Source organism: Sinocyclocheilus rhinocerous, unplaced genomic scaffold, assembly GCF_001515625.1.
Source record: "Sinocyclocheilus rhinocerous isolate Xijiao unplaced genomic scaffold, SAMN03320098_v1.1 scaffold1376, whole genome shotgun sequence".
Lineage (NCBI taxonomy): Eukaryota > Metazoa > Chordata > Actinopteri > Cypriniformes > Cyprinidae > Sinocyclocheilus > Sinocyclocheilus rhinocerous.
The window spans coordinates 962,452-986,064 of record NW_015646354.1 but is presented as its reverse complement, the minus strand read 5'-3'; the positions used below and the strand labels follow the sequence as shown (position 1 = coordinate 986,064).

The following is a 23,613-nucleotide window of genomic DNA, read 5'->3' as shown; positions in this document are numbered from 1 at the left end:
CCACTGAGAGATCTGGCCTTACACAACACGCTTTAATTAATGTGTTTTTATTTGTACAAACTGTTATAAAAAATGTAAATTGAATGTAATGTAAATGTATGTATGTATATATACTGTACAGTATATATATAAAAATGTAAATATAATAAACATTGATACACAATCAATTCAAGCTTCAGGGTACAGATAATGAAATAACTGAATATATAAGTATAAACTGTCAGAATTAAGGTGTATTATGATATATGGCAATCTAAAAATAGGTACAGCATTTAAAATACTTTATATACAGCGTATTGAAGATGTTCATCACAGCAAACACCTATCAGATCCACATGACAGATGCAAACAAATGTGGATTAACTTTCCGGGAGCTCTGTTGTTATTGCTACTATCTCCTAGGGGTCATAAAACTTAAAGTGAATGGCGTTTAAATCTAAACTCTTAAGTCCTGATCAAATCGGCGCAATGAAGGTGTCATGTCAGTCTTATGCACACCCCTTCAAGTAAAGTGTAACCGAAAATTGTTGTCAACACTGCCCCACAAGTTTTATTAATTAATACTGAATCGCTACATTATATTTCTCAGTAACAAGGGTGGTAAAATCACTGTTTTTGAAGTAACTAAACACAACTTCATTGTTTGTAGAGCGAGAGGCAGACACAGGTAATTCACACACGCAACTTTAATCTATGCACACATCACATGCATTATTTGTATCATAATTATTTATCATTTATTTTGACAGTGTCATTCTCTGCAGTCCATCGATGAGTTCTTCCTCTTCATGGTCCACCTTTCAATCGGTCTTCCACTGAGAGATCTGGCCTTACACAACACGCTTTAATTAATGTGTTTTTATTTGTACAAACTGTTATAAAAAATGTAAATTGAATGTAATGTAAATGTATGTATGTATATATACTGTACAGTATATATATAAAAATGTAAATATAATAAACATTGATACACAATCAATTCAAGCTTCAGGGTACAGATAATGAAATAACTGAATATATAAGTATAAACTGTCAGAATTAAGGTGTATTATGATATATGGCAATCTAAAAATAGGTACAGCATTTAAAATACTTTATATACAGCGTATTGAAGATGTTCATCACAGCAAACACCTATCAGATCCACATGACAGATGCAAACAAATGTGGATTAACTTTCCGGGAGCTCTGTTGTTATTGCTACTATCTCCTAGGGGTCATAAAACTTAAAGTGAATGGCGTTTAAATCTAAACTCTTAAGTCCTGATCAAATCGGCGCAAAAGTCATGCAGCGTTATCCAGCCTTATTAGCTAGATTTGCTAGAAAACGATAGCACAATACTCACCCTAATGTTGTCGATGTAACTTGAAACTCTTTAAAATGCCTTTCTCGGTTTTGGTGCGACAGCTGGCAGACTCGCAATGCAATGGACCGCATTTACAATAATAAAGGGAAGTTCTTGTAAACTGAAAAGTCATCTTCTCCTCGGTCATCTTGAAAGCTCTTCGTTAAGAACAATGGCTTCCGGCGCAGCGCCAGATGTAAGTAAGGGTCCTGAGGAAAAAGTGACTGTGCATAGAGCCCATTGTGCATTAAAACATTCAGTTTAATGACCGGTCTATATTAATGCGCTGCTTTAATTGACGCACAAACCCACATCACTCGCACACAGAGATCGGAGATCGCGCTGCGCAAGCACAGAAACATTCAGGAGCTCAGAAAATTGGGTAACACTTTACTTGAAGGCTCTCTCTCTCTCTCAAAATGGCCATATTTTGGGAAAAAGGTCAAATAGATTGCATCACTGGATATAGCCTAGCTGTCGGTCATTTAACATTTCTATTGTAAAACAGTTGACTAATATTAAATGATTTGCATCTTACCTCACTCTGTTTCAACGTTAAACAGATGCTTCGCACTGGAATTCACGCTCTGCTTCTGTGAACAGTAAACCCCACCTACTTTGATTTGATTGGCCATCTCAATTATTTTGTCATTGATCTGAAGCACCTCGTATGCACAGTGGTTGCGCGAATGATTTGCCGGAGCCACGAATATCTGTAGACTAGCTCAAGTTAATTCTCGCATTTTAATAGAGGTACAAATATGCATCTTTTAGGGTACAAAAGTGTACCTTTTGAAAAGGTATGGCCCCAGTGACAGCTTTTGTACCTTTTTTCTTAAAGTGTAGTGTGTGAAGCTATTGTGCATCTGCTCCCAAGTCAGTTGTTCACTGTTTGCTCACATTTTAGTGCATTTTCTTTTCCGTTGGCACACTTTTAACTTCTGCAGATCAGCCAGTGCAAAAAAAGATGCTAAAAGCATCACATAAATTCTGTGTAGGCCTCAACATCTACTAAATGATTTACAATGCAACCAGGCAATAAAAACACATACACTTGCACATTACTGAAACATGTTTGATAAAATGTTTTTTATTGATATTAAAAATGAAAGTACATGAATTGTGCATTTCGGACGTTCTAGCGTGCAGAGGTTAAATCAATTAAAATACACACAGGCTGCATGGGCTACTGATATTAAACCGTTGCCGATGAAAGACAAAAGATCCCTTCATTTTTTGCGCAAAATGTTTTCCTTACACGCCTTTTTCACATGGAAAGTTAAATAACCAGTTTGGAAAGAACAACAGTGGATGCAGTCCTTGCAGGAATAACAACAGAAAAATGGCAATGTCTTCGGAAATATGGGATGTTTGAATAATAAAAATAATGATAGTAATTATAATAATTGCACTGCTTCATCACAACTGATATGAATCAGATAAATACTGGATTATCAAGGCAGAGGGATACACTGCAGGCACTTAGACCTTTAAGTTTCAAGGTACTAAGCGATACTATAGTATCATTTTATGACCTTAAAGATGGGGCACGTACAAGAATCAATACTGACTTCTTGTGCTTGGCGGAGAAACTGCAAAAAAATGGCCTTGTATTGAGTTTTCACATAAATCCGCTGATATTTCCTGAGTATTAGGGTAACTAAGTACGGTAGCCCTTCAACAACTGAGATGAAGATATATGGAGGACTTGAAAAAACACCCCAACCGAAAAGAAATAAGAGGATTTAGGGCATATTGTTGTAAGATGGCGAGATCGAGGGGATGTATAAACAGTCCACCCTTTGTGACATCATAATGGATCTTGGTGACATCATATTGGTTTCGTTTTTACTTTGCTTTACGGCTGCGGTTGAATTACTCAGCAACAATAGAAAACATTGAACCAGGCACAACACCTCCATCTTCCTGCAGGCTCTTCTCAACGCCAAAAACATGGCTTTCTTTTATGGATTACCTTAGAGAAGCCCGAAAATTACGATACGACTACGAAAACGGCACTAAAGTGGCTTAAACTGTAGTGGGGTTGTGTACAATCACGGCATATAGAGACCGGGTTATCCAGATCCTCGTGAGGAAAGTTAAACACAAGTTTTTTTTTGTAGTTGTTTTTGTTTTTTTATAAACAGAAATCCATTTGGCAGATTAAAAAGCCATGCGGGAGGGAGAGAAAGAGAGAGTCTTCTGAGTATGTGCCTATTTTTGTATTACAACATGCCTAAGCGATCCAGGCTACAGCTGCTGTTAAAATATTGATTTTAATATAGCTCTGTGGCGAACCAAAAGGGAAAAAAAAGATTTTTTTTTTGGTACAAAGCATCTACAAAAAGCATTTACATGTAAAATGGGAAAATAAGAGAGCATATAAAATAAAATCCATCAGTTGAGCATCAGTGCTATGTATATTACTGTATTTGGACCGATTTTAATATATAATTTTATAACAAAATAAATAATGCCTTTATACAGTGCCCATATTTGTACTTAAACAAACGAACAAAAAGAAGCTTGGCGGCTCATTACGCAAGATACAGCTCAGACTAAAAGAATATTACATGATGTCCCTGGAAACTAATTATAATATATATTTTCATATTTATTTCATATATATTTATATATATATTCAAGTATTTGTTTTCAGGCAAAAGCATGTGAATACTACGGATAAACGTAAAAAATATATGTTAGTTTACATTATTGCGTTTTTTCCCTTTGAATTGATATTTGTGCCTTTTTTTCAGAACTGTAAAATAACGTTACAAAAACACAAAGCCTATTTTGCAACAACAAGAATGTCACGGTACCAGAAACCAAACTGGGCTTTTTTTTCTCTGAAGCATTTTCACGAAAAAGAACATAGAAAATACAAACATCCCACTTTTTCAAGGTCACAATGTCTTTCTTCCTGCAGTGCAAAGCAGGGGTTTTGTGCAGCCACGCTCGAAAGGAGACGTGTTCTCCACCTCCAGGCATTCGAACATGATCCCTTCGGCGTCCCCACACTGCTTCTTCCTTTATCGCGACGGCAGCGCTGAGACCCAATGCATATGTCGCGTCTTACGTACACGTCTGCATGCAGCGATATCCCTCGTGCTCTTGTTTTCTCTTTCAAAAGTCACACTTTCCTTAAAACGGAAAGTTTAATAAAGTTTCAAAGAAGAAGAAAAAAAAACGTGCTTTTCAACCCCTTCTCCTTTGAGTCCATTCCCAAAGCTAGCACCATGACATTTTTTGAGCTACGCGTTCATAGTCCATAAAAAAATAGTGCCTTTTTTATTTACTTAACAAGAACTTTGACGTAATCCGTGGCGATGTGCAATTCGCAGACTCTTCTCTGCTTTTCATTTGTGATTACAAGGTGCTGGAACAGGAATCTAATTTTACAACAATTCCTTACAGTGTGGATGTCCCTTTATAGTTACAGGTGCAAACTAATATGTAAAAGGACTAAAAGAGAGATACTTTTGTCTCGGGAGAATGCGGTGGAATGGGTTCTTTCATGCTAGCTCAAGCTGTTCCTCGCGCTCCGATGTCCTCCGAACCGGTGAAACGTTCAGCGTTCCGCGGCTTCTTCGTTCTTTCCTTTGCTTCTTCACCTGAATTGCGTTCCTTTCGTTTGTGATGTGACTTTTTGTTGGTGAATGAAACAGCAAGAATAGAAACTGGAAGAGCGTGTGAGCACGTCTGGTGGGGAAGGAAGAAGGGTTGTTGAGGACTGCCACAGAAAGGACGTCAGAGACAAAAAGCTTTGATCCCCTAGTCTTTTTTTCATCGACTCTGTGCAAATGATCCTGGTTTCACTTGTGGCTGACATAGTCTTCTGTGGGAAGAAGGATGGGCGGCAGCTTGCTGGGAAGCGTGATGAGAGGCCTGTGGTGGTGCAGTTGCTCCTGGGCCCTGATTCTCTCCGCCTGCCGCCTAAACTTCTTGGCCCGCAGGATGGCGGGGACACCCCTCCGTAGCCTCTGGGCGGCCTTTCGTTGCCACACGTCGTATTTGGAATATTTCACGGTCACGTGTTTTCTTGGGACCTCCTGTTGCAAGAATAACAATAACGTTAGGAACTGACTCTAGAGAAAGGTCAGAATTCTCACAGATTCTACTGGATGATCTCTAAAAATGAGATTCAAACCCCTATAAAACTCAAACTTCTCAACTAAAAATGTAAATGACTTTGCAGATATTTTGTCAAAAATAGCCAAAAATCCTTCAACCACCAAGAGTTACTCACCCTCATGTTCTTCCAAATAGTTTCCTTGTTTTTTAGCCCATACAGTGAAACTCAGTGGGGTTCATTGTTGTTTTGGACCCCATTGAATTTCTTTGTATGGACAAAAATAGTTGAATAATTCATTAAAATACCTTCTTTTGTGCTCCACAGAGAAAGTCACACTTTCCTTAAAACGGAAAGTTTAATAAAGTTTCAAAGAAGAAGAAAAAAAAACGTGCTTTTCAACCCCTTCTCCTTTGAGTCCATTCCCAAAGCTAGCACCATGACATTTTTTGAGCTACGCGTTCATAGTCCATAAAAAAATAGTGCCTTTTTATTTACTTAACAAGAACTTTGACGTAATCCGTGGCGATGTGCAATTCGCAGACTCTTCTCTGCTTTTCATTTGTGATTACAAGGTGCTGGAACAGGAATCTAATTTTACAACAATTCCTTACAGTGTGGATGTCCCTTTATAGTTACAGGTGCAAACTAATATGTAAAAGGACTAAAAGAGAGATACTTTTGTCTCGGGAGAATGCGGTGGAATGGGTTCTTTCATGCTAGCTCTAGCTGTTCCTCGCGCTCCGATGTCCTCCGAACCGGTGAAACGTTCAGCGTTCCGCGGCTTCTTCGTTCTTTCCTTTGCTTCTTCACCTGAATTGTGTGCCTCTGGTTTGGGATGTGCCTTTTTGTTGGTGAACGAACTGCGGTGGAATGGGTTCTTTCATGCTAGCTCTAGCTGTTCCTCGCGCTCCGATGTCCTCCGAACCGGTGAAACGTTCAGCGTTCCGCGGCTTCTTCGTTCTTTCCTTTGCTTCTTCACCTGAATTGCGTTCCTTTCGTTTGTGATGTGACTTTTTGTTGGTGAATGAAACAGCAAGAATAGAAACTGGAAGAGCGTGTGAGCACGTCTGGTGGGGAAGGAAGAAGGGTTGTTGAGGACTGCCACAGAAAGGACGTCAGAGACAAAAAAAGCTTTGATCCCCTAGTCTTTTTTTCATCGACTCTGTGCAAATGATCCTGGTTTCACTTGTGGCTGATATAGTCTTCTGTGGGAAGAAGGATGGGCGGCAGCTTGCTGGGAAGCGTGATGAGAGGCCTGTGGTGGTGCAGTTGCTCTTGGGCCCTGATTCTCTCCGCCTGCCGCCTAAACTTCTTGGCCCGCAGGATGGCGGGGACGCCTCTCCGTAGCCTCTGGGCGGCCTTTCGTTGCCACATGTCGTATTTGGAATATTTCACGGTCACGTGTTTTCTTGGGACCTCCTGTTGCAAGAATAACAATAACGTTAGGAACTGACTCTAGAGAAAGGTCAGAATTCTCACAGATTCTACTGGATGATCTCTAAAAATGAGATTCAAACCCCTATAAAACTCAAACTTCTCAACTAAAAATGTAAATGACTTTGCAGATATTTTGTCAAAAATAGCCAAAAATCCTTCAACCACCAAGAGTTACTCACCCTCATGTTCTTCCAAATAGTTTCCTTGTTTTTTAGTCCATACAGTGAAACTCAGTGGGGTTCATTGTTGTTTTGGACCCCATTGAATTTCTTTGTATGGACAAAAATTGTTGAATAATTCATTAAAATACCTTCTTTTGTGCTCCACAGAGGAAAGTCGTAAAGGTTTGGAAGAACATGATGGTGAGGAAATTATGAATTTTGGGCAAACTATATCTTAAACATATATTAACATAGAGCAAAACTCAATGAAAACTCAAAATGGAGAATGATAAGTAGGGGGATAAAGGCAGTTCCATTTGTCCCCAGTGTACAACCATCTAGTCAACATCCCAGGCCATTTTGAGAGACTGGTTTTGTAACCCAATCCAAGTATGTGATGTCAAATCAACAGGAAAATTTCAACCTATGTATGACCTCTTCTATCATATCATTTTCCACTTGGTCAGCAGTTTTGGGGCAATACTTGCTTACTAGTTCCTTACTCTGGTTCACTGTTTTCTTTAACCCACATGCCAGTATGCACAAGTTCAGCAGAAAGAACAGGACGATCAAGATGGTGAGCGTGATAAAGTGCTGGAGAGTTTTTGTTGTTTCCCACGGCCAACGTACCTGTTTTAATGCGGGCATCACCGGGATGACCTCTAGGGATGTGGCTGAAACGTCCCTCTCTGACTTGGCAGGTTTAGCGCAGTACTGTTCTAGAAGAGCTAGGTTACAACTGTTAAAACAACACTCTTCCACAATCCCACGATTTTGAGAACGTCGACTGTTCGACCTGCTAGTTGGTCGACCTGCAGAGATACAAATGAAGATCATGAGTTTAGTAATGTTCTGGTTACATTTCAGACAAAATCACTTAATTCTGTCATTATTTACTCACTCTCAATTCCAAACATGTGTTTCAAACCATTTTTTGTCCAGGCAATGAAAGTCGTTGTTTTGAACACCATTGACTTTTGTTGCATGGACAGTTCCTCTGTTATTCAAAGTATCTTGATCCTCAGAAAAAAAGATATGCAGTTTTGGAAGGGCATGAGGGTGAGTAAATGTTGACAGATTTTTCTTCTTTTGAGTGAACTATCCTTGTAAACTAGCCTAAACTGTTTTGCTGGTCTCTGAGTGATGGTTTAGATGGACGAGTCAGATGATGGTTAAGTTGGGTTTTGGGCTTTTGTCAAGTCAGCTGACAGACCAGCTAACTCTACTGGAAAGGCTTACTAAACCAGCCTAAGCAGGTTTGCTAGTTTTAAGTCTCCAAGCCTGGTCAAGTTTATCTGGGTGTCCAACTAGTCATCCAGCCTGGCTAGCTGAAAAGTGAAAAGAAAAAAAAACTAATACCAGCCAATAAACTAGTATAGACTTGATGTTTTTTTAAGCTAACCACCAAAAAGGCCATGCTGGAAGACCATCTGACCATCTTAAACCAGTTAAGACTAGCAAACCAGCTAGTTTGAACCATCATAGCAAGAAAGAGATTTGGCTCAAACTGTCTAAAGAGCCACCATCAAACATGCAAACACATTCAACAAACCCTACTAAGTCAATGTAAATCAAGCTACAGTGGCCTGATTCTATTGTCAAAGCAGATTCATTGTGTTTTGACTGGGACGCATCTGCGGTGTATAATAAAGCCAAAATCAGTGGCATAAAATGGAGTCTGTTTATTTGTTTTCTCGTTGGGATTGATCTTGTTATACCATCTAATTGAGCTGTTCGAAATCGGTTTAGAAGAATTCACCGGCAGCACGTTCCCAGGAACGGAAGATCGAAAGCTTACAAATAAGACAGCGAAAGAGTTGAAGGGCAAAAGTCTTTGCTTTTGTTTGGATGAGTAAATGGTGGATATCCTTTGACCTTGTCCTTTGCCAGCTCAGCAGAGATAAAGAGAGCATGAAAGAGAGGAAGGGGGAGGGGTGGAAGAACAGACTTGGCATGAAAGAGTGAAGATACAGGACACAGTAATGGAGGAGAGAAAGCCGGACTGGGAAAAGGAAGGAACAATTGATTTTCAGTCAAATATAATGCGAACGACTTGTGCTTCTCACAGTTGCCACGATCTGAAAGGGAATTCTTGATTGCAGGATGGGAAACATTGAACAAGAGTGGATCTGGTGGATAGAGGGGGGAAAATCTGCGCTGGCCCAAATTGGATAATGATCTTTCGGGGTAGTTAGGCTTCTGCGGCCAAAATAACACAAAGGCCTTGTCTGTTTGTCAGTGCTGACGAGAGGAAGATGACAAATATTTAAAAAGTTGTGCTCTCGACCCCCTCCGTTCAGTGTACAACCAGCAGATGTATCTAAATGTATCGCATTAAACGTATTGGTTAATATCTGTTACGCTAAACTAGTAATGAAGCTGTCTCAATCTATCCAGCCGTGTAAGAGGACAAACAACTTTTTTTTTTTCAATTGAGTGTAGCCTGGGAACATTTCTGGAGAGGTGAATGGAATGCCACTTGGGTACTATTACTTTCCCTGACGGAATGTGCAAGTAAACAACCAGGCCATTGAGGCTTATTTAGCATCCCTTTCATATGCAATCACAGATATCGTGAGAGAATGCACCCAGTCAGCACAATCTGCCGAGACTTCGCTCGTAACTCTGGTCATTCATGACATACAATTGGCAGGCTTTCCAACTCCTAAGCAAAAGCAAAGAAAATACGAAGTGCAAATGTACGTACTGAAATAGAAACCTCTGTCTTCACACACAAACTGTAGCGCGTCCACCAGCTCTCCGCCGCATAACGTTTCAGCTGAAGCCACTTCGAAGGCAGACAGGGTTAAAAACAGTATGCATATGGGCATTCGTAAGGACCAGTACATCTTTATGACCTGCGGAGATAACACGTTTTAGTTAGTTTAGACAGTTTTAACATGTGCATTTCATTTTTAATGTATAAAGCTGCTGTTTTTCTTTTTTTTTTTATGAAGATCCCATGTATACCTGAACTTAATACTAAACGTTTTCCTTCCTCAAGGCATTGAATTCAGTAATGCAGTCCTTCAGTGTGTGCATGCATGGCCATCGATTTTTCAATTATCTGCCTGATCACATGGTCACAATCAGTATGTCAATGTACAGTATGGAAAACGTGTCTTCATGACCTGGAAAGCATGCATTATAGTTCACAACAGGCATTTTGTCAAAGTAGGCTATAAAATGCATTATTTGTGCATGCATGTTTTTTTTTTTCTGGTCAGTTTTAACAAGAGCTATATATCTGCTGATTAATAATACTGGACATTTTCAACTTAAATTGCAGTGTTGTTGGTCAGATCTTGAGGAACTGTAATTTGTTTCTTCAATGCACTGATTTCTCCTATGCAGTTCTTAATACATTCTGAGAATTTGTATGCATGCATGACCTCCAGTTTTTTCAATTATGCATGTCATTTTTAACCGTAAAGATGATGCTTTAAGGTCGACCTGCTGATCAATTATCCTCAACATCGTCCGTGGGTATCTGTCATTAGTTCCTCCAATGCATTCAATTCGCCAATGCAATTCTTCAAATACACTGGAATTCTACTTGCATGCATCGAGTTTTTGATTATCTGCTTAACGCTAGATGATGAATTGTTATCCAAGAGCTTTTATCTCCTCCTTTACACTCTTACACAACGTTCAACAAGTTGCAAGACTGCTCAAAATACCCAGCTATCTCATTCATCACAACTCAGCATATAATTTCCTTAAATCCAGCTCATTTAAACTGCTGTCGCCCCCTTGCGCAACTTCTTTCTCCTGCGCGCGTATCCAGAATAAAGTCCGTTTTTATTTGGGAAAGCGCTTTTCGAAATACACACAGTTTCAAAGCAGCTTTGCAGAAATGCATAGGGTTAATGTTTACAATGCCTTATTTAGAAGTTCAGCGCTGTCAAACTGTAGAGCTGTTATCAATTCAGAGTGACAAAAACATCTCCAATGCATTGCGCGCACCGCTCGTGCAAGAGAAAATGCGTCTAAAAATCTTACCTTTTCCGATAATGCCAATTTCTGATTTTTAAAATACGATTCTATTTTTGCAAGTTTATAAAAACGATTTTTTTCCCTATTTAATAGAGCTTATCTATTGCACTCGTCGCAGATTTGTCCAAGATTCCGTAAAGGTTGTAAAAAGACTTTCTTTACCTTATTTATGACACTGTCTGTTCTCAAGCAGGTATGGCAAAAAGAATGTTTTAGTTGGTCCTCCATGTCAACATAAAAAAAAAATGCTGTGCTGTTGTATTTGGTTAAGAAGGTCGGTTTAGTTTCCCCAGTTGGTGTTAAGATGGCGGTCAGTCGTCTCCAGCAGTCCGGCCGAGTTCCCTGCTGCTGTTTTCCAAGAATTCCAGATCACAAAAAGAGAGAATATGGCATAACACCTTATTAAAATGTCCAACATTTTCTGTGCGTTCCTAAAATGTAACGACGTCAAGCAATTAGTTTTTCCCCCAAATGATTTGAACAGCGTATCTAACCCGAATCATAAATAAAGACATGTGCAATTAAAACAGTAAATAAACAGGAAAGTAAGTAATACTGTAAAACAAAACGAATGGAAATAAATAAATGAAAAGTTAAATATTTCAGAAATGCACACGTCACCAATATCAGTGTATTATCAGTTTGTGTAGGCTAACTACCAGAGTTCCTGACAGGACAGTCGATGTGTAAAATTTTACAATGGAAAGTGCCCCGGATGATAAGGAGAGAAGATGAAACGCTTTCTGCCGCCATTTCCTCTAATATCCACCTGCCTTATCGATCCTCATATATATATATACACACACACACACACACACACATATATATATATATATATATATATATATATATACACACACACATTTTGAAACTCATTTTAGGACTTGAAATCTTAAATAAAATTCCATTTTTAAGTTAAAACTGTTGGGTGGTTAAATAAAGTACCGTGTAAGTGACTGACAAAACGTGGAGGTCTGCGTTCAGAAATGTTGTATTGTGAAATGACCAGCTCCTTTCCCAAACCAAAGCTGGTTTTGCCAATGAACAGTGTTTACTGCTAAATAGCCTGAAGTCTGTGAGAAATTACAGAATTTGCAAAAGTATGATACCTTTTTGTGTGGAAATGGCGCCTCTGCTGGTAAAATGGCGAATAGCACTACATGAAGAAAAAAAAAGGGTCCTGCTGCTGGCATGAATTATCAATGCACTCTGTTACTGGAAGCACCATTATAAAGACATTAAACCTTTCTTCCTCTGTCTCCTATTATCCATCAGATGAGGGAAGCAGGAAACCCAAAAGATCTGTAGGGCCTTGCAATAAATCATTCACTCCATTCAGTAAGCAGCATTTTCATCTTAGTCACATTGCCACGTACAATAATGGATAGAACTGCCCGTGATACAGGACCAAGCAGTCCAGCACAAATCATTAAATGCCGTCGATAAAAAGCTCAGGAGACTTTATGAAGGCTACAGTCAGCAATATCTAATACTTAGCATGAATAGCTTTTTGTTTTAAACTCAGTGACCTCAATTTAATGGTAAAAATGAGGTAAACTACAATCTTCAGGAATATCTCAGTCTTAGTTAGAGGAATATCCTACACCTACTGATTTACTACATGACGTATTCCACTGTGGGATTCTTCCCGTCGTCGTAAAATGTATTTAGTGGTTGGTTGCATATTCGAATGGCAGATCTTTCCCACTAACTAGATCCAAAATCTGAATCCTTATCCCATTCCTAACCTCATGACATGACCTTTACAAAAGCCCTAGTCATTATGCTGTTCTGTCCGCTCACCCAAAAAGTGCTCGTGTTGAATGCCTCACCTACGTACAGTACATGCTTAGACTACCATCTGGTGGTGGTTGTTTTCTTTAAAATAAACCGTTTGTAGTTTCAGTCCGATGAGTTTATTCAGAATGGCTATCTAGTTTTCTGAAACCAACATTCTCAGACTTGTTTTTCCTGTAAAAGGAATTAATGGAAGGTGCGACTGAACATAACATCAGAAAGTCAACCACAAGTACAGTTTGGGATATTTTCAAACATATTTCTTTATATTAGCACATCATAGCCACTTTGCACACCGTTTTCTTGCAACTTTATTTACGCTTAAATAATAAAAATGGCATTTCCATTTTTGCGCCATTGTTTGCAGAGATAGACTATTGCAACATTCATATTTCATTCTCTGGAGACAGATAAATATGAACAGGCAACAGTCTGTAGGCCTGTATTATTTCATGAATGACTCACTGTATTCAGTATTAATAAAATATTTCTACTATCTGTAAGAGAATACTATTTTAAGAATATATTTGGAATACTAATACATTCAGAATTTATATTGATAATACGTATTTGATTATATACTGTACATATTTTAATTTATTTTAGTGTAGCACTTCATCTAGTGGTATTTCATAAATAACTTTTGGCTTCAATAGCTTTAATAACTTGATTTACACTGGGTAAGATCTATCTCAAAAAAATGTATGTCATATTGACACAGTTTCTGTTTATTCACAGAGTGATCCATTAATCCAGCGATAGCGATAGTTCATCTAAAAATGAAAATGTTGTGTAGAAAATGAAAGAAGATATTTTGAAGAATGTTGGTAACCAAACAGTTTCAGTTTCCATTGAATTCCACTGACTTTATTTATTTATTTATTTATTTATTTATCCATATGGTAAAAATCAATGAGAATAAAAACTGTTTGGTTACCAACATTTAAAATATTTTCTTGGTAGATATTTTGAAGAACGTTGGTAACTAAACCGTTCGGTTTCCATTGACTTCCATTATATTTTTTTTCGTCCATAAAATGTAAGTCAATACACGTGAACCGGAATAGTTTGGTTACCAACATTTAAAATATCTACCAAGAAAATATTTTGAAGAACGTTGGCAACTAAACAGTTTTAGCTTCCATTAACTTTAAAGGAACACTCCACTATTTTTGAAAATAGGCTCATTTTTTTTTTGAGCGAGATGCTAACGGTCTAATCAGATTCAATGATCTATGCTAAGCTGCAGCTAAAAGTGCTACCGCCAGACCCGGAGATCAGCTGAATGGATTCGAAAACGGTAAAACTCAACTGTTTAACTCTAGGGGAGTTGGAAAATGAGCCTATTTTCAAAAATAGTGGAGTGTTCCTTTAAGTATATTTTTTGTCTATACAATACAAGTTAATGGGAACCGGAACTGTTTGGTTACAAACATTTAAAATATCTTCCATGAACATATTTTGAGGAATGTTGGTAACTAAACAGTTTCGCCTCCCATTGACTTTCACTGTGTTTTTTGTCTATACAATGCAAGTCAATGGGAACCAGAACTGTTGGTTACCAACATATAATATATCTACTAAAGACTGTCTCTCTTCCGTTGAACTTGAAAGAACATATTCTAAAGAATGTTGGTAACCAAGCAGTCTTGGTTACCATTGACTTCCATTATATGGACAAAAAATACAATGGAATTCAACAGGAACCAGAACTCTTTAGTTACCAGAATTCTCCAAAATATCTTCTTTCGTGTTCCACAGAAAGTCATACAGCTTTGAAACAACATGTGGGGGTGAATAAATAATGACAGAATTTTCATTTTTAGGTGAACTATCCCTTTAAGGTTTCTGGAATCAACTACAGGCTTGAGGTTTTGAGGTTGGTACTCAGCGTTTTAAAAGCAACAACGTCTGTAGCAGCAGATGTAGACATAAACGCACAGCATAACGATGAGACCGTCACATATGAAGCAGAGAGGAACAGGACAGCTGATTGGCTCCTCGCAACAGAATCAAGCCAACACATTCAGGGCATCCGTGAGAATCTTCAGTTCATCTTTAATGGTCTCCAGCCCCTGCTGGATCTTCAGTGGGTTATCCAGCACTTCTATGCTGTCTGTGTACGGGTCAAACCGCACAGAAAATGGTCTCTTGATGTGGGTCACATATGCTCTGTTTCAAAAGCAAATGAGTAAAGTTATTGTCATACAAACAACTGTAACTATTTCACTTCAAACATTTAAGACAATAAATAAAAATGTATAAAATGCATAAATCCTTCTTTTTTAATCTTTGCGAAATACGTTTAGAAAGTTTTAATAAAATAATAAGTAAAATAAGTTTATGTAGTTATGTAAGAAGAAGAAGAAGGCGAAGAAGCCACATTGCAAGACAATTAAAAATTAATCTAAAATATACAATTTTCCCTATATATCCATAAATATTTGAACCAAAAGTCTTGTTCATTTAAAAAAAAGTTAATGGACATGTTATGCATCAAAAAAAAATAAATTTTCAATAACAGTTGTAGTTATTTGATTGCAAACAATAAAGAATAAAATGCAAATGCATTTAATAAATATCATTTAGCACCTTTTATTTTATATTTTATTCTGAGAATTTAATTTTGTGCTGTATATGTTTTAATCATCATACATATATTACATAAAATCCTTTACAGTACCTTTTATTTTAGATATATTTTTATTTTAGCACCTTTTATAAATAAATAAATAAATAAAGTTGTAATTATTCCATTTCTAATAATTATTATAATTTGTTTTATAGAGTATTATAATCATTTCCTAATTTATTTTGACTCAAATGAACACATATATACAAACACATTGTTTTTTTTGTTGTTTTTTTTTCCATTTATTCATTCATAATTGTAATCAAGATATATTTTTATTTTAGCACCTTTTATAAATAAATAAATAAATAAAGTTGTAATTATTCCATTTCTAATAATTATTATAATTTGTTTTATGGAGTATTATAATCATTTCCTAATTTATTTTGACTCAAATGAACACATATATACAAACACATTGTTTTTTTGTTGTTGTTTTTTTTTTCATTTATTCATTCATAATTGTAATCATAATTGTACACTGCTACGTTTAAAAATAATTTGTTAAAAAATAATGTTTTATCACCATACATTATATAAAAATCACTTACAGTACTTTTATTTTAGTTTGTTTTTATTTTATTTTAGCACCTTTTATATATAAATTAATAAATAACAGTTGTAATGATTCGATTGCAAGTAATTATTATTATTAGTGAGCATTTGTTTTATGAAGTATGTTAATCCTAGCCAATGTTTCAAAAACAATTTTTAACATGTATTTTTCACTGATAGCTATTTATATGATGGCCAAACGCACAGTACTGACAGCAACAGATTATTTGATGCAGCTCACCTCAGTTTCTCTGTAGCATCTGAGAAGCTTTCAGACACAAAATAGACGGGCTGGTAAGTCTGATCCTGGTACGGCTGAACAGCTACAGTGTCCGGGTCAAATTCCCGTCGCTCTGGCTCATCTGAGAGAGAATGCTGAGAAAATGGGTGACAGTAAATGTCAAATGCTTTTACCATGAAAAGCAGCAAAATAGTTGATTTAAAAAATGACCGACTGCCACCCACCACCAGCTCGCCATAAGACGAGAGCAGTCCTGCTCCATATGCTTTGACCGTCCCTGCCTGCTTACACAGTCCAAACTCCACTGTGAACCAGTACAGCTGAAAACACACAGCAGGACAAACACATTCAGTGCTGTTACTAGAGCAGCGTTTGAAGAAGATGTGGGATGTTTCGTACTTACTGTTGACAGTTTCTCGATATCTTTATCAGAAGCACCAAGAGAGGCCAGACCAATACTCTGAGAGAACAGAATTCGCAATACAGATTGAATTTGTAAGGAAATATGAGATACGTAAATACAGTTGACGTTTTTACCTGAGAAAACTGTGCAAATGTTCTGTCAGCCAATATCGGTACATGTCCGAGAAGTTCATGGACACAATCCCTGGAGTGGAAAACATTCAATTATTGTGATTATTTGTGACCGCTGTGCCATTGTTTTCATAAAGTGAACATTACTTTACTAAGCAGATAGCTAATGTCTGGACGTAAATCGAATGCATAATAAACAGTCTTCATAAACGTAAACAGTGGGACAGAAAGTGTCTTACGGTTCAGGCGAGTGCATGGGGGAGGAAGCGTGCCGTATGTATTGTGTGCACTGGAACACACGGAACGCCAGGCTGGCCAGAAAATCCCGAGCAGAGAGTAGACCTGCCACCGGACGCAGCTGAAACCCTGTGCGCTCTTCATACAGGACAGACAGAGAGAGAGAGACTCACCACCAGCATTCTGGGTGGTTGCCAAGGTGTTGCTATGCAGTTGCCAGAGTGATTACTATGGCGTTGCTATGCAGGTGTTCTGAGTGGTTACTATGGCAGTGCAATACTGTTCCTACAGTGCTCTAAGTGGTTGCTAGGGTGTTCTGGGTGGTTGCCAGGGTGTTGCTATGTGGTTGCTCGAATGTTCTAATTGATTTCTGTGACACTGCTATGCAGGTGTCCTGAGTGGTTACTATGGCAGTGCAATACTGTTCCTACAGTGCTCTAAGTGGTTGCTAGGGTGTTCTGGGTGGTTGCCAGGGTGTTGCTATGTGGTTGCTCGAATGTTCTAATTGATTTCTGTGACACTGCTATGCAGGTGTCCTGAGTGGTTACTATGGCAGTGCTATACCGTTCCTACAGTGTTCTAGGAGGTTGCTAGGGTGTTCTAGGTGGTTCCTGGGTGTTCTGGCTGGTTGCCAAGGTGTTGCTATGTGGTTGCTCAGGTGTTCTAGGTGATTTCTGTGACACTGCTATGCAGGTGTTCTGAGTGGTTATTGTGGCAGTGCTATACCATTCCTACAGTGTTCTAGTAGGTTGCTAGTGTGTTCTAGGTGGTTCCTGGGTGTTCTGGCTGGTTGCCAAGGTGTTGCTATGTGGTTGCTCAGGTGTTCTAGGTGATTTCTGTGACACTGCTATGCAGGTGTTCTGAGTGGTTATTATGGCAGTGCTATACCATTCCTACAGTGTTCTAGGTGGTTGCCTGGATGTTCTGGGTGGTTGTCAGGGTGTTGCTATGTGGTTGCTTGGGTGTTCTAGGTGATTTCTGTAACACTGCTATGCAGGTGTTCTGAGTGGTTACTATTGCAGTGCTATGCTGTTCCTATGGTGCTCTGAGTGGTTGCTAGGGTATTCAGGGTGGTTTCCAGAGTGTTAGTATGTGGTTGCTAGGGTGTTCTAGACGATATGTATGACATTGCTATGCAGGTTTTCTGAGTGGTTACTATCATGTTCCTATTACTACAAAATTTCAGGGTGGGTTGCTTCTGGGTGGTTGCCAAGGTGTTCTGTGAGGATGCTAAGGTGTTCTTTGTGTTTGCTAAGGTGTTATAGGTGGTTGTCAAGGTGTTGCTATGTGGTTGCTCAGGTGTTCTAAGTGACTGCTATGATACTGCTATGCAGATGTTCTGAGTGGTTACTATGGCAATGATATACCATTCCTACAGTGTTCTGAGTGGTTGCCAGGGTGTTGTAGGTGATTGCTACGACACTGCTATGCAGGTGTTCGAAATGGTAACTATGGCATTGCTACATTGTTCCTTTGGTGGTTACTAAGATGTTCGGGTGGTTGCTAGGGTGTTGCTATGATGACGTTCTAAATGGTCACAACAAGGGTGTCCTAGGTGGTTGCTATGGCATTACTTGGTTGCTGTAGCATAGCTCGGGTATTCAGGGTGTTGGTATGTGGTTGCTAGGGTGTTCTCGATGAGTTGTTTGACATTGCTTTGCAGGTTTTCTGACTGGTGGGTTTCAGGGACATTTCAGGGTGGGTTGCTATGGCGTTGCTATCTGGATGTTCTGGTTGGCTGGTAAGGGCTATTGGTAGCAAGGGTGTTGCTATGTAGTTGCTAGGTGGTTACTAAAGTGTTCTGGGTGGTTGCCAAGGTGTTATATGAGGTTGCTAGGGTGTTCTATGTCATTGCTAAGGTGTTCTGGGTGGTTGCCAGGGTGGTACTGTAGGATAAAGTTGCTGAGTGGTTGCTGTGGCATGGCTGTCAGGTTGCTAAAGTGTTCTAGGTGATTGCTAGCATATTCTGGGTTGTTGCTAGGGTGCTGGTACGTAGTTGATGGGTGGTTGCTGCAGAAATTCTATGAGGTTTCTTCGCCATCTTCAAACTAAGATGGCGGCGCGTTCACACGCTGCGGCTTCTCTCTCTCCCGACAGAAAGGTGTTTTCGTGTTTTTTGTCTTGTGAGTCGCAGTGTTTTTGTACGTATTCGTCGCGTCTATCTGTCTCTAAGCGCGCATACAGTCGTGAGTTTCTGCTCGATGTCGGCAGAACCACATTTTTAGAGTTAAACTCTGCGCACGCCGAAGAGCTGCGGGATCTCGGTCTGCTCCGGAGGCCCACACCATCACCGACCCCCACTACTGCATCTCGCCCACAGCGGAGGCACCACAAGCGGCGCGAGAGGAAGCAGAAGAGGGGTAAGCGCGGAGGTATCCGGGCTAGGCTAGCGGCTAACCCACACAAGCCAGCTATCCCCACCATCGTACTGGCTAACGTACGCTCTTTGGACAATAAACTGGACTACATCCGACTACTACGCTCAACTCAGAGGACTGTAAGAGACTGTTGTGTTTTTGTGTTCACGGAAACATGGCTCAACAACAGCGTTCCGGACTGCGCTATTCATCTCGATCAGCTGACATGCTATCGAGCGGACAGAGCTCGCGTCGAGGGAGGTAAGACCCGCGGCGGAGGGCTTTGTGTTTACATCAATGATGCGTGGTGCCGCGATGCTGTTGTGGTCTGCAAACACTGCTCACCCCTGGTGGAGTTTATGATTATTAAGTGCCGGCCGTTCTATCTACCGAGGGAATATACAGCCATACTGCTCGTTGCTGTATACATCCCTCCCAGCTCCAACAACAGCAACAGGAGCGAGGCACTAAATGAACTGTACGGGAGTGTCAATTTACGTTTTTTCACTGTAAATTATACAATGCCTTTTTCTTTTTCACTTCCAAAAACCGTATTTTAACAGTATTTTACATTAAATGTAATTACATTTATTCACCGAATATAGTATGGAAAACTTACTGTTAACCAGTTAACAGGTTTTTACTCTAGCATTTTTACAGTCTTTTACTGTTAAAATCACAATCATTTTTTACAGTGTATGTCTGCATATGTCTGCATATGTTTTATTATTATTTGTTGTAGTCTTATTGAATATGTTTTGAATATCTGTTTTAATAGTTGAGTGTTTTGCATTTATGTTTTTTTTTCTTGCAATTTTATCTTTCGATGTACTTTCTGCAATAATTCAATCTCAGTATTGCTAAGCAGAAAAGTAAATAAATTTCAAACCTCAAACTAATATATGAAAATCTATTTATACATTTGATTTTCGAATAATTGAAATACATAAATAAATGTAAGAATACACATATATATTGGTATATTATCATATAAAATATTAATATATATAAAATGAACAATTAATTAATAAATGTACTTTGTCTTTTTTTGCATTTTGTTGTTACTTAAGAACATATATATCAAGAAAAAATTGTATTATTCTTCATAATTAGATAAGTATATAAATTAATAAATGATTTTTTCAGATTTTTTTACATTTTGCTATGTTGCTCAAGAACATATGCAAAGAAAATTCTATTCTTCTACATATTCGGACTTCAGATTAGACATTATTGTTTAGAATTTAAACATTGTTTATATTAAAAATATACCATTGTTTTTTTTTTTCTCTCTTTCACAAAAACTGTTTTCTTGGTATGCAGTACATTATAACTAATATTTTATATTTCGAAACAAAGACTAAGTAGTTGTCAAAAAAAAAAAAAACGTAGGCCTAATAATTTAAAAAGATCATAGTTTTGAAATAGTTCTAAAGGAATGAATAATAATCCAAGGAGAATAATAAAAAGTAGTTTTTTCTTAAATTTTTTTTTTTTTTTTTTTTTTTTTTACTTAAGTGATTCACATATGATTCTTATTTGAGCCCAGTAGGATTCTTACTAATATAGAACTTCCAAGATCCGTCTTTTACGATTTTCTTCAGGATATCTTACCTCAAAAACCTTAAGAGTGCGGGACAGCGCTGGACTCGTTGAACTCCTCAGAGAGAAGAAGAGACTGAGCAAGGCTTTTCCATCGCTCTCCTCAAACACGATCTGCTCGCTGAGTCCCGCAGCCTCCGCCGCCGCGGCCGCCGCCTCGCGCTCCTTGCGCGCATCCTCGATCAAACTCTGCCGCCTTCCCACAAACTTCTGAGACTGTCAATGAGAAGAGCGCGATTCATTTAAGACCACACATTTCTATCAATTTAAAAGATCCATCTAGACCAGAAATAATAATAATAGGCTATAGCCCTGCTTACCTTCTGGACATCTGATAGAGGTGATTTACATCTCCAAAATCGCATAAGAACTTCAATGCAGTCTATGTAAACCTGCCATATAGCTCAGACTTAATCATTTGCTTATCAGCCGATGATACAGCCACATATAGACTGCTTTCAATAGCTTTTGATCACCGCGTAATGCTGTGCGTAAATCTCAATGGAGAGTCCATTTACGCACAGCAAAACAGTGATCTGTAGGAATGGACGTGCATCAAAAATGCTACACTATTTTCAATCATATCCGAACAGTTATTTCACAAAATTTTACTCAAATGTATGAATTTAATTGCATCATATAACATCAAACTAAGTGGCACCTGCAAACAAATGCGGAGCTAACTTCATGAATTCTACAGTTTTTGATTTCATTTTGCATTTATTGATTGATTGATAATGTATAATTCTATTTACGATGTGTATATGTCATTATTTTATATATACATATTTAAATGTTAATTTATAACAAGAAGAAATGGCACTTGGTTCGGTATCTTGTTTTCTAATGAAATAAAATTCATACATTTTAGATGATGCAACATACTTAATTTTGGGATTACTGTATTTGCATACCTGAGTCATAATCAGTACATTTATGTCCATGACGAAACTCCTTTTTTTTTTTTATCATAAAATATTTCGAAATCGACGAGGAGGGGATGTCAACTTATTCTTTTTTTTATTTGCATTCTTAATTCTAATGCTATTTAACATGAGTGAAGAATATAGTTGAAGACTCTTACCGTAATGGAATCGGAGCGCTCGTTTATATATACATATTTAAATGTTAATTTATAACAAGAAGAAATGGCACTTGGTTCGGTATCTTGTTTTCTAATGAAATAAAATTCATACATTTTAGATGATGCAACATACTTAATTTTGGGATTACTGTATTTGCATACCTGAGTCATAATCAGTACATTTATGTCCATGACGAAACTCCTTTTTTTTTTTTTTATCATAAAATATTTCGAAATCGACGAGGAGGGGATGTCAACTTATTCTTTTTTTTATTTGCATTCTTAATTCTAATGCTATTTAACATGAGTGAAGAATATAGTTGAAGACTCTTACCGTAATGGAATCGGAGCGCTCGAGTTCAGACGCAGCTCTCCGGACGCTCTTTGTGGAAGATGTGGAGCTGCTTGAATTCGGCATATCGGAACAGATGAAGGTATCTTGTGCTCTCTTGGGACTGCAGCTCACTTACTTCCATCTGCAGCTTTCTTTCCCGCTTATTTATAGAGATGCTTTCTCCTGACTGACGTCAAACTGACCTCCGTCATTGAACATCTTGAAGCTCCTCACACCACATTCGTTCATAATTTGATTCTGACTTTGCTACGTAACTGTCTGTTTACATTGCCAGCGCGTGTCTCACTAAATCATCGGCCAATTATCAGTGTATGAATGAACAATGTGCACTTTAAAAAGTGCGGTGACCTGCATTTGGTACCTTAAACAGCCATTTTTACCTGATCTGACTCATACAGATTTGTTTTGTTGGTATAAATGAACCAACAATGAATGAACAAACAATGAATGAAATGTATTTTGGTTCATTCGGTGATGAAGCCAGCATAAAACCAGTTCGTTTAGCATTTTTTTAGTGCGGTGGTTATATGAATAACGTTTTACACATGAATAATATGTCAAATTATTGTAGAATTTTTCATTTTTTTCATGTATGACTTCTATAAAAATTAATCACATAATTCAACATTCGAAAATTCCAAATTTTGTATGACCTCCTATAGAATGAATTAAACAATATATATCATTCATAATATATGAAGGTCAGGAAATAGTTTCATAGTGTGTGTGTGTGTGTGTGTGTGTGTGTGTGTGTGTTTTAACTGTTTAAATTGTGCTGAAAAGCTTAAAATATAGACTTCAAAGTAAGGTAGGCTATGTGGCTATAGAAAATGACTGAAATAAATATAATTTATTTTTGTTAATAACATAATAGTTAAAGCCATCCCAGTAATATTTAGTTTAATATTCATAGATGTAGGTTGATTGATTGATTGATTGATTGATTGATTGATCAAAAAAGAGATTTATCAGCCATTCAGCATCATTAAAATATTATTTTTTTTTTTTTTACATATTTTTACATTATTTTATATTTACTGTCTATAAAATATCTGAAAAATAACTAATAAGATAGTGGGGCCTGTTTTAGGCTTCTCCTAATTTTTATATTTTAGACATCCATTAATTAGTGATGAAAAAATATATATTGCGGCGCTGGTGGAAACAACACGAGACCGTGCTACTGAATAACCGTAAATTGACA

At 37.9% G+C, this 23,613-nt stretch overlaps 2 protein-coding genes across 2 annotated transcripts; both read right to left on the bottom strand.

The window, feature by feature from the left end:
* Window positions 1-6,387: 6,387 nt before the first annotated feature.
* LOC107707559 (insulin-like growth factor II) lies at window positions 6,388-11,323 on the bottom strand. Its single transcript, XM_016511625.1, has 4 exons — window positions 11,178-11,323; window positions 9,727-9,877; window positions 7,650-7,831; window positions 6,388-6,840 (listed from the first exon to the last, which is right to left on the bottom strand). The coding sequence occupies exons 1-4, from the start codon at window positions 11,241-11,243 to the stop codon at window positions 6,604-6,606; spliced, it is 636 nt and encodes a 211-aa protein (XP_016367111.1). The 5' UTR covers window positions 11,244-11,323; the 3' UTR covers window positions 6,388-6,603.
* A 3,286-nt stretch (window positions 11,324-14,609) lies between these two features.
* On the bottom strand, window positions 14,610-22,507 carry LOC107707537 (tyrosine 3-monooxygenase-like). Its single transcript, XM_016511596.1, has 8 exons — window positions 22,389-22,507; window positions 20,961-21,186; window positions 17,014-17,149; window positions 16,778-16,847; window positions 16,644-16,700; window positions 16,465-16,560; window positions 16,241-16,374; window positions 14,610-14,984 (listed from the first exon to the last, which is right to left on the bottom strand). The coding sequence occupies exons 1-8, from the start codon at window positions 22,470-22,472 to the stop codon at window positions 14,825-14,827; spliced, it is 963 nt and encodes a 320-aa protein (XP_016367082.1). The 5' UTR covers window positions 22,473-22,507; the 3' UTR covers window positions 14,610-14,824.
* Between the last annotated feature and the right edge of the window lie 1,106 nt (window positions 22,508-23,613).

Bases quoted from the DNA above. Each gene is read 5' to 3' on its own strand.
- LOC107707559 (XM_016511625.1), bottom strand. From the start codon at position 11,243: ATGGAGGACCAACTAAAACATTCTTTTTGCCATACCTGCTTGAGAACA. The intron at 9,878-11,177 runs GTAAAGAAAGTC...TTATCTCCGCAG, and splicing joins CAGACAGTGTCATAAATAAG to GTCATAAAGATGTACTGGTC. The intron at 6,841-7,649 runs GTACGTTGGCCG...TTCTTGCAACAG, and splicing joins TGATGCCCGCATTAAAACAG to GAGGTCCCAAGAAAACACGT.
- LOC107707537 (XM_016511596.1), bottom strand. From the start codon at position 22,472: ATGCCGAATTCAAGCAGCTCCACATCTTCCACAAAGAGCGTCCGGAGA. The intron at 21,187-22,388 runs GTAAGAGTCTTC...TCTCATTGACAG, and splicing joins AGCGCTCCGATTCCATTACG to TCTCAGAAGTTTGTGGGAAG. The intron at 14,985-16,240 runs GTGAGCTGCATC...CTTTTGAAACAG, and splicing joins GATGCTACAGAGAAACTGAG to AGCATATGTGACCCACATCA.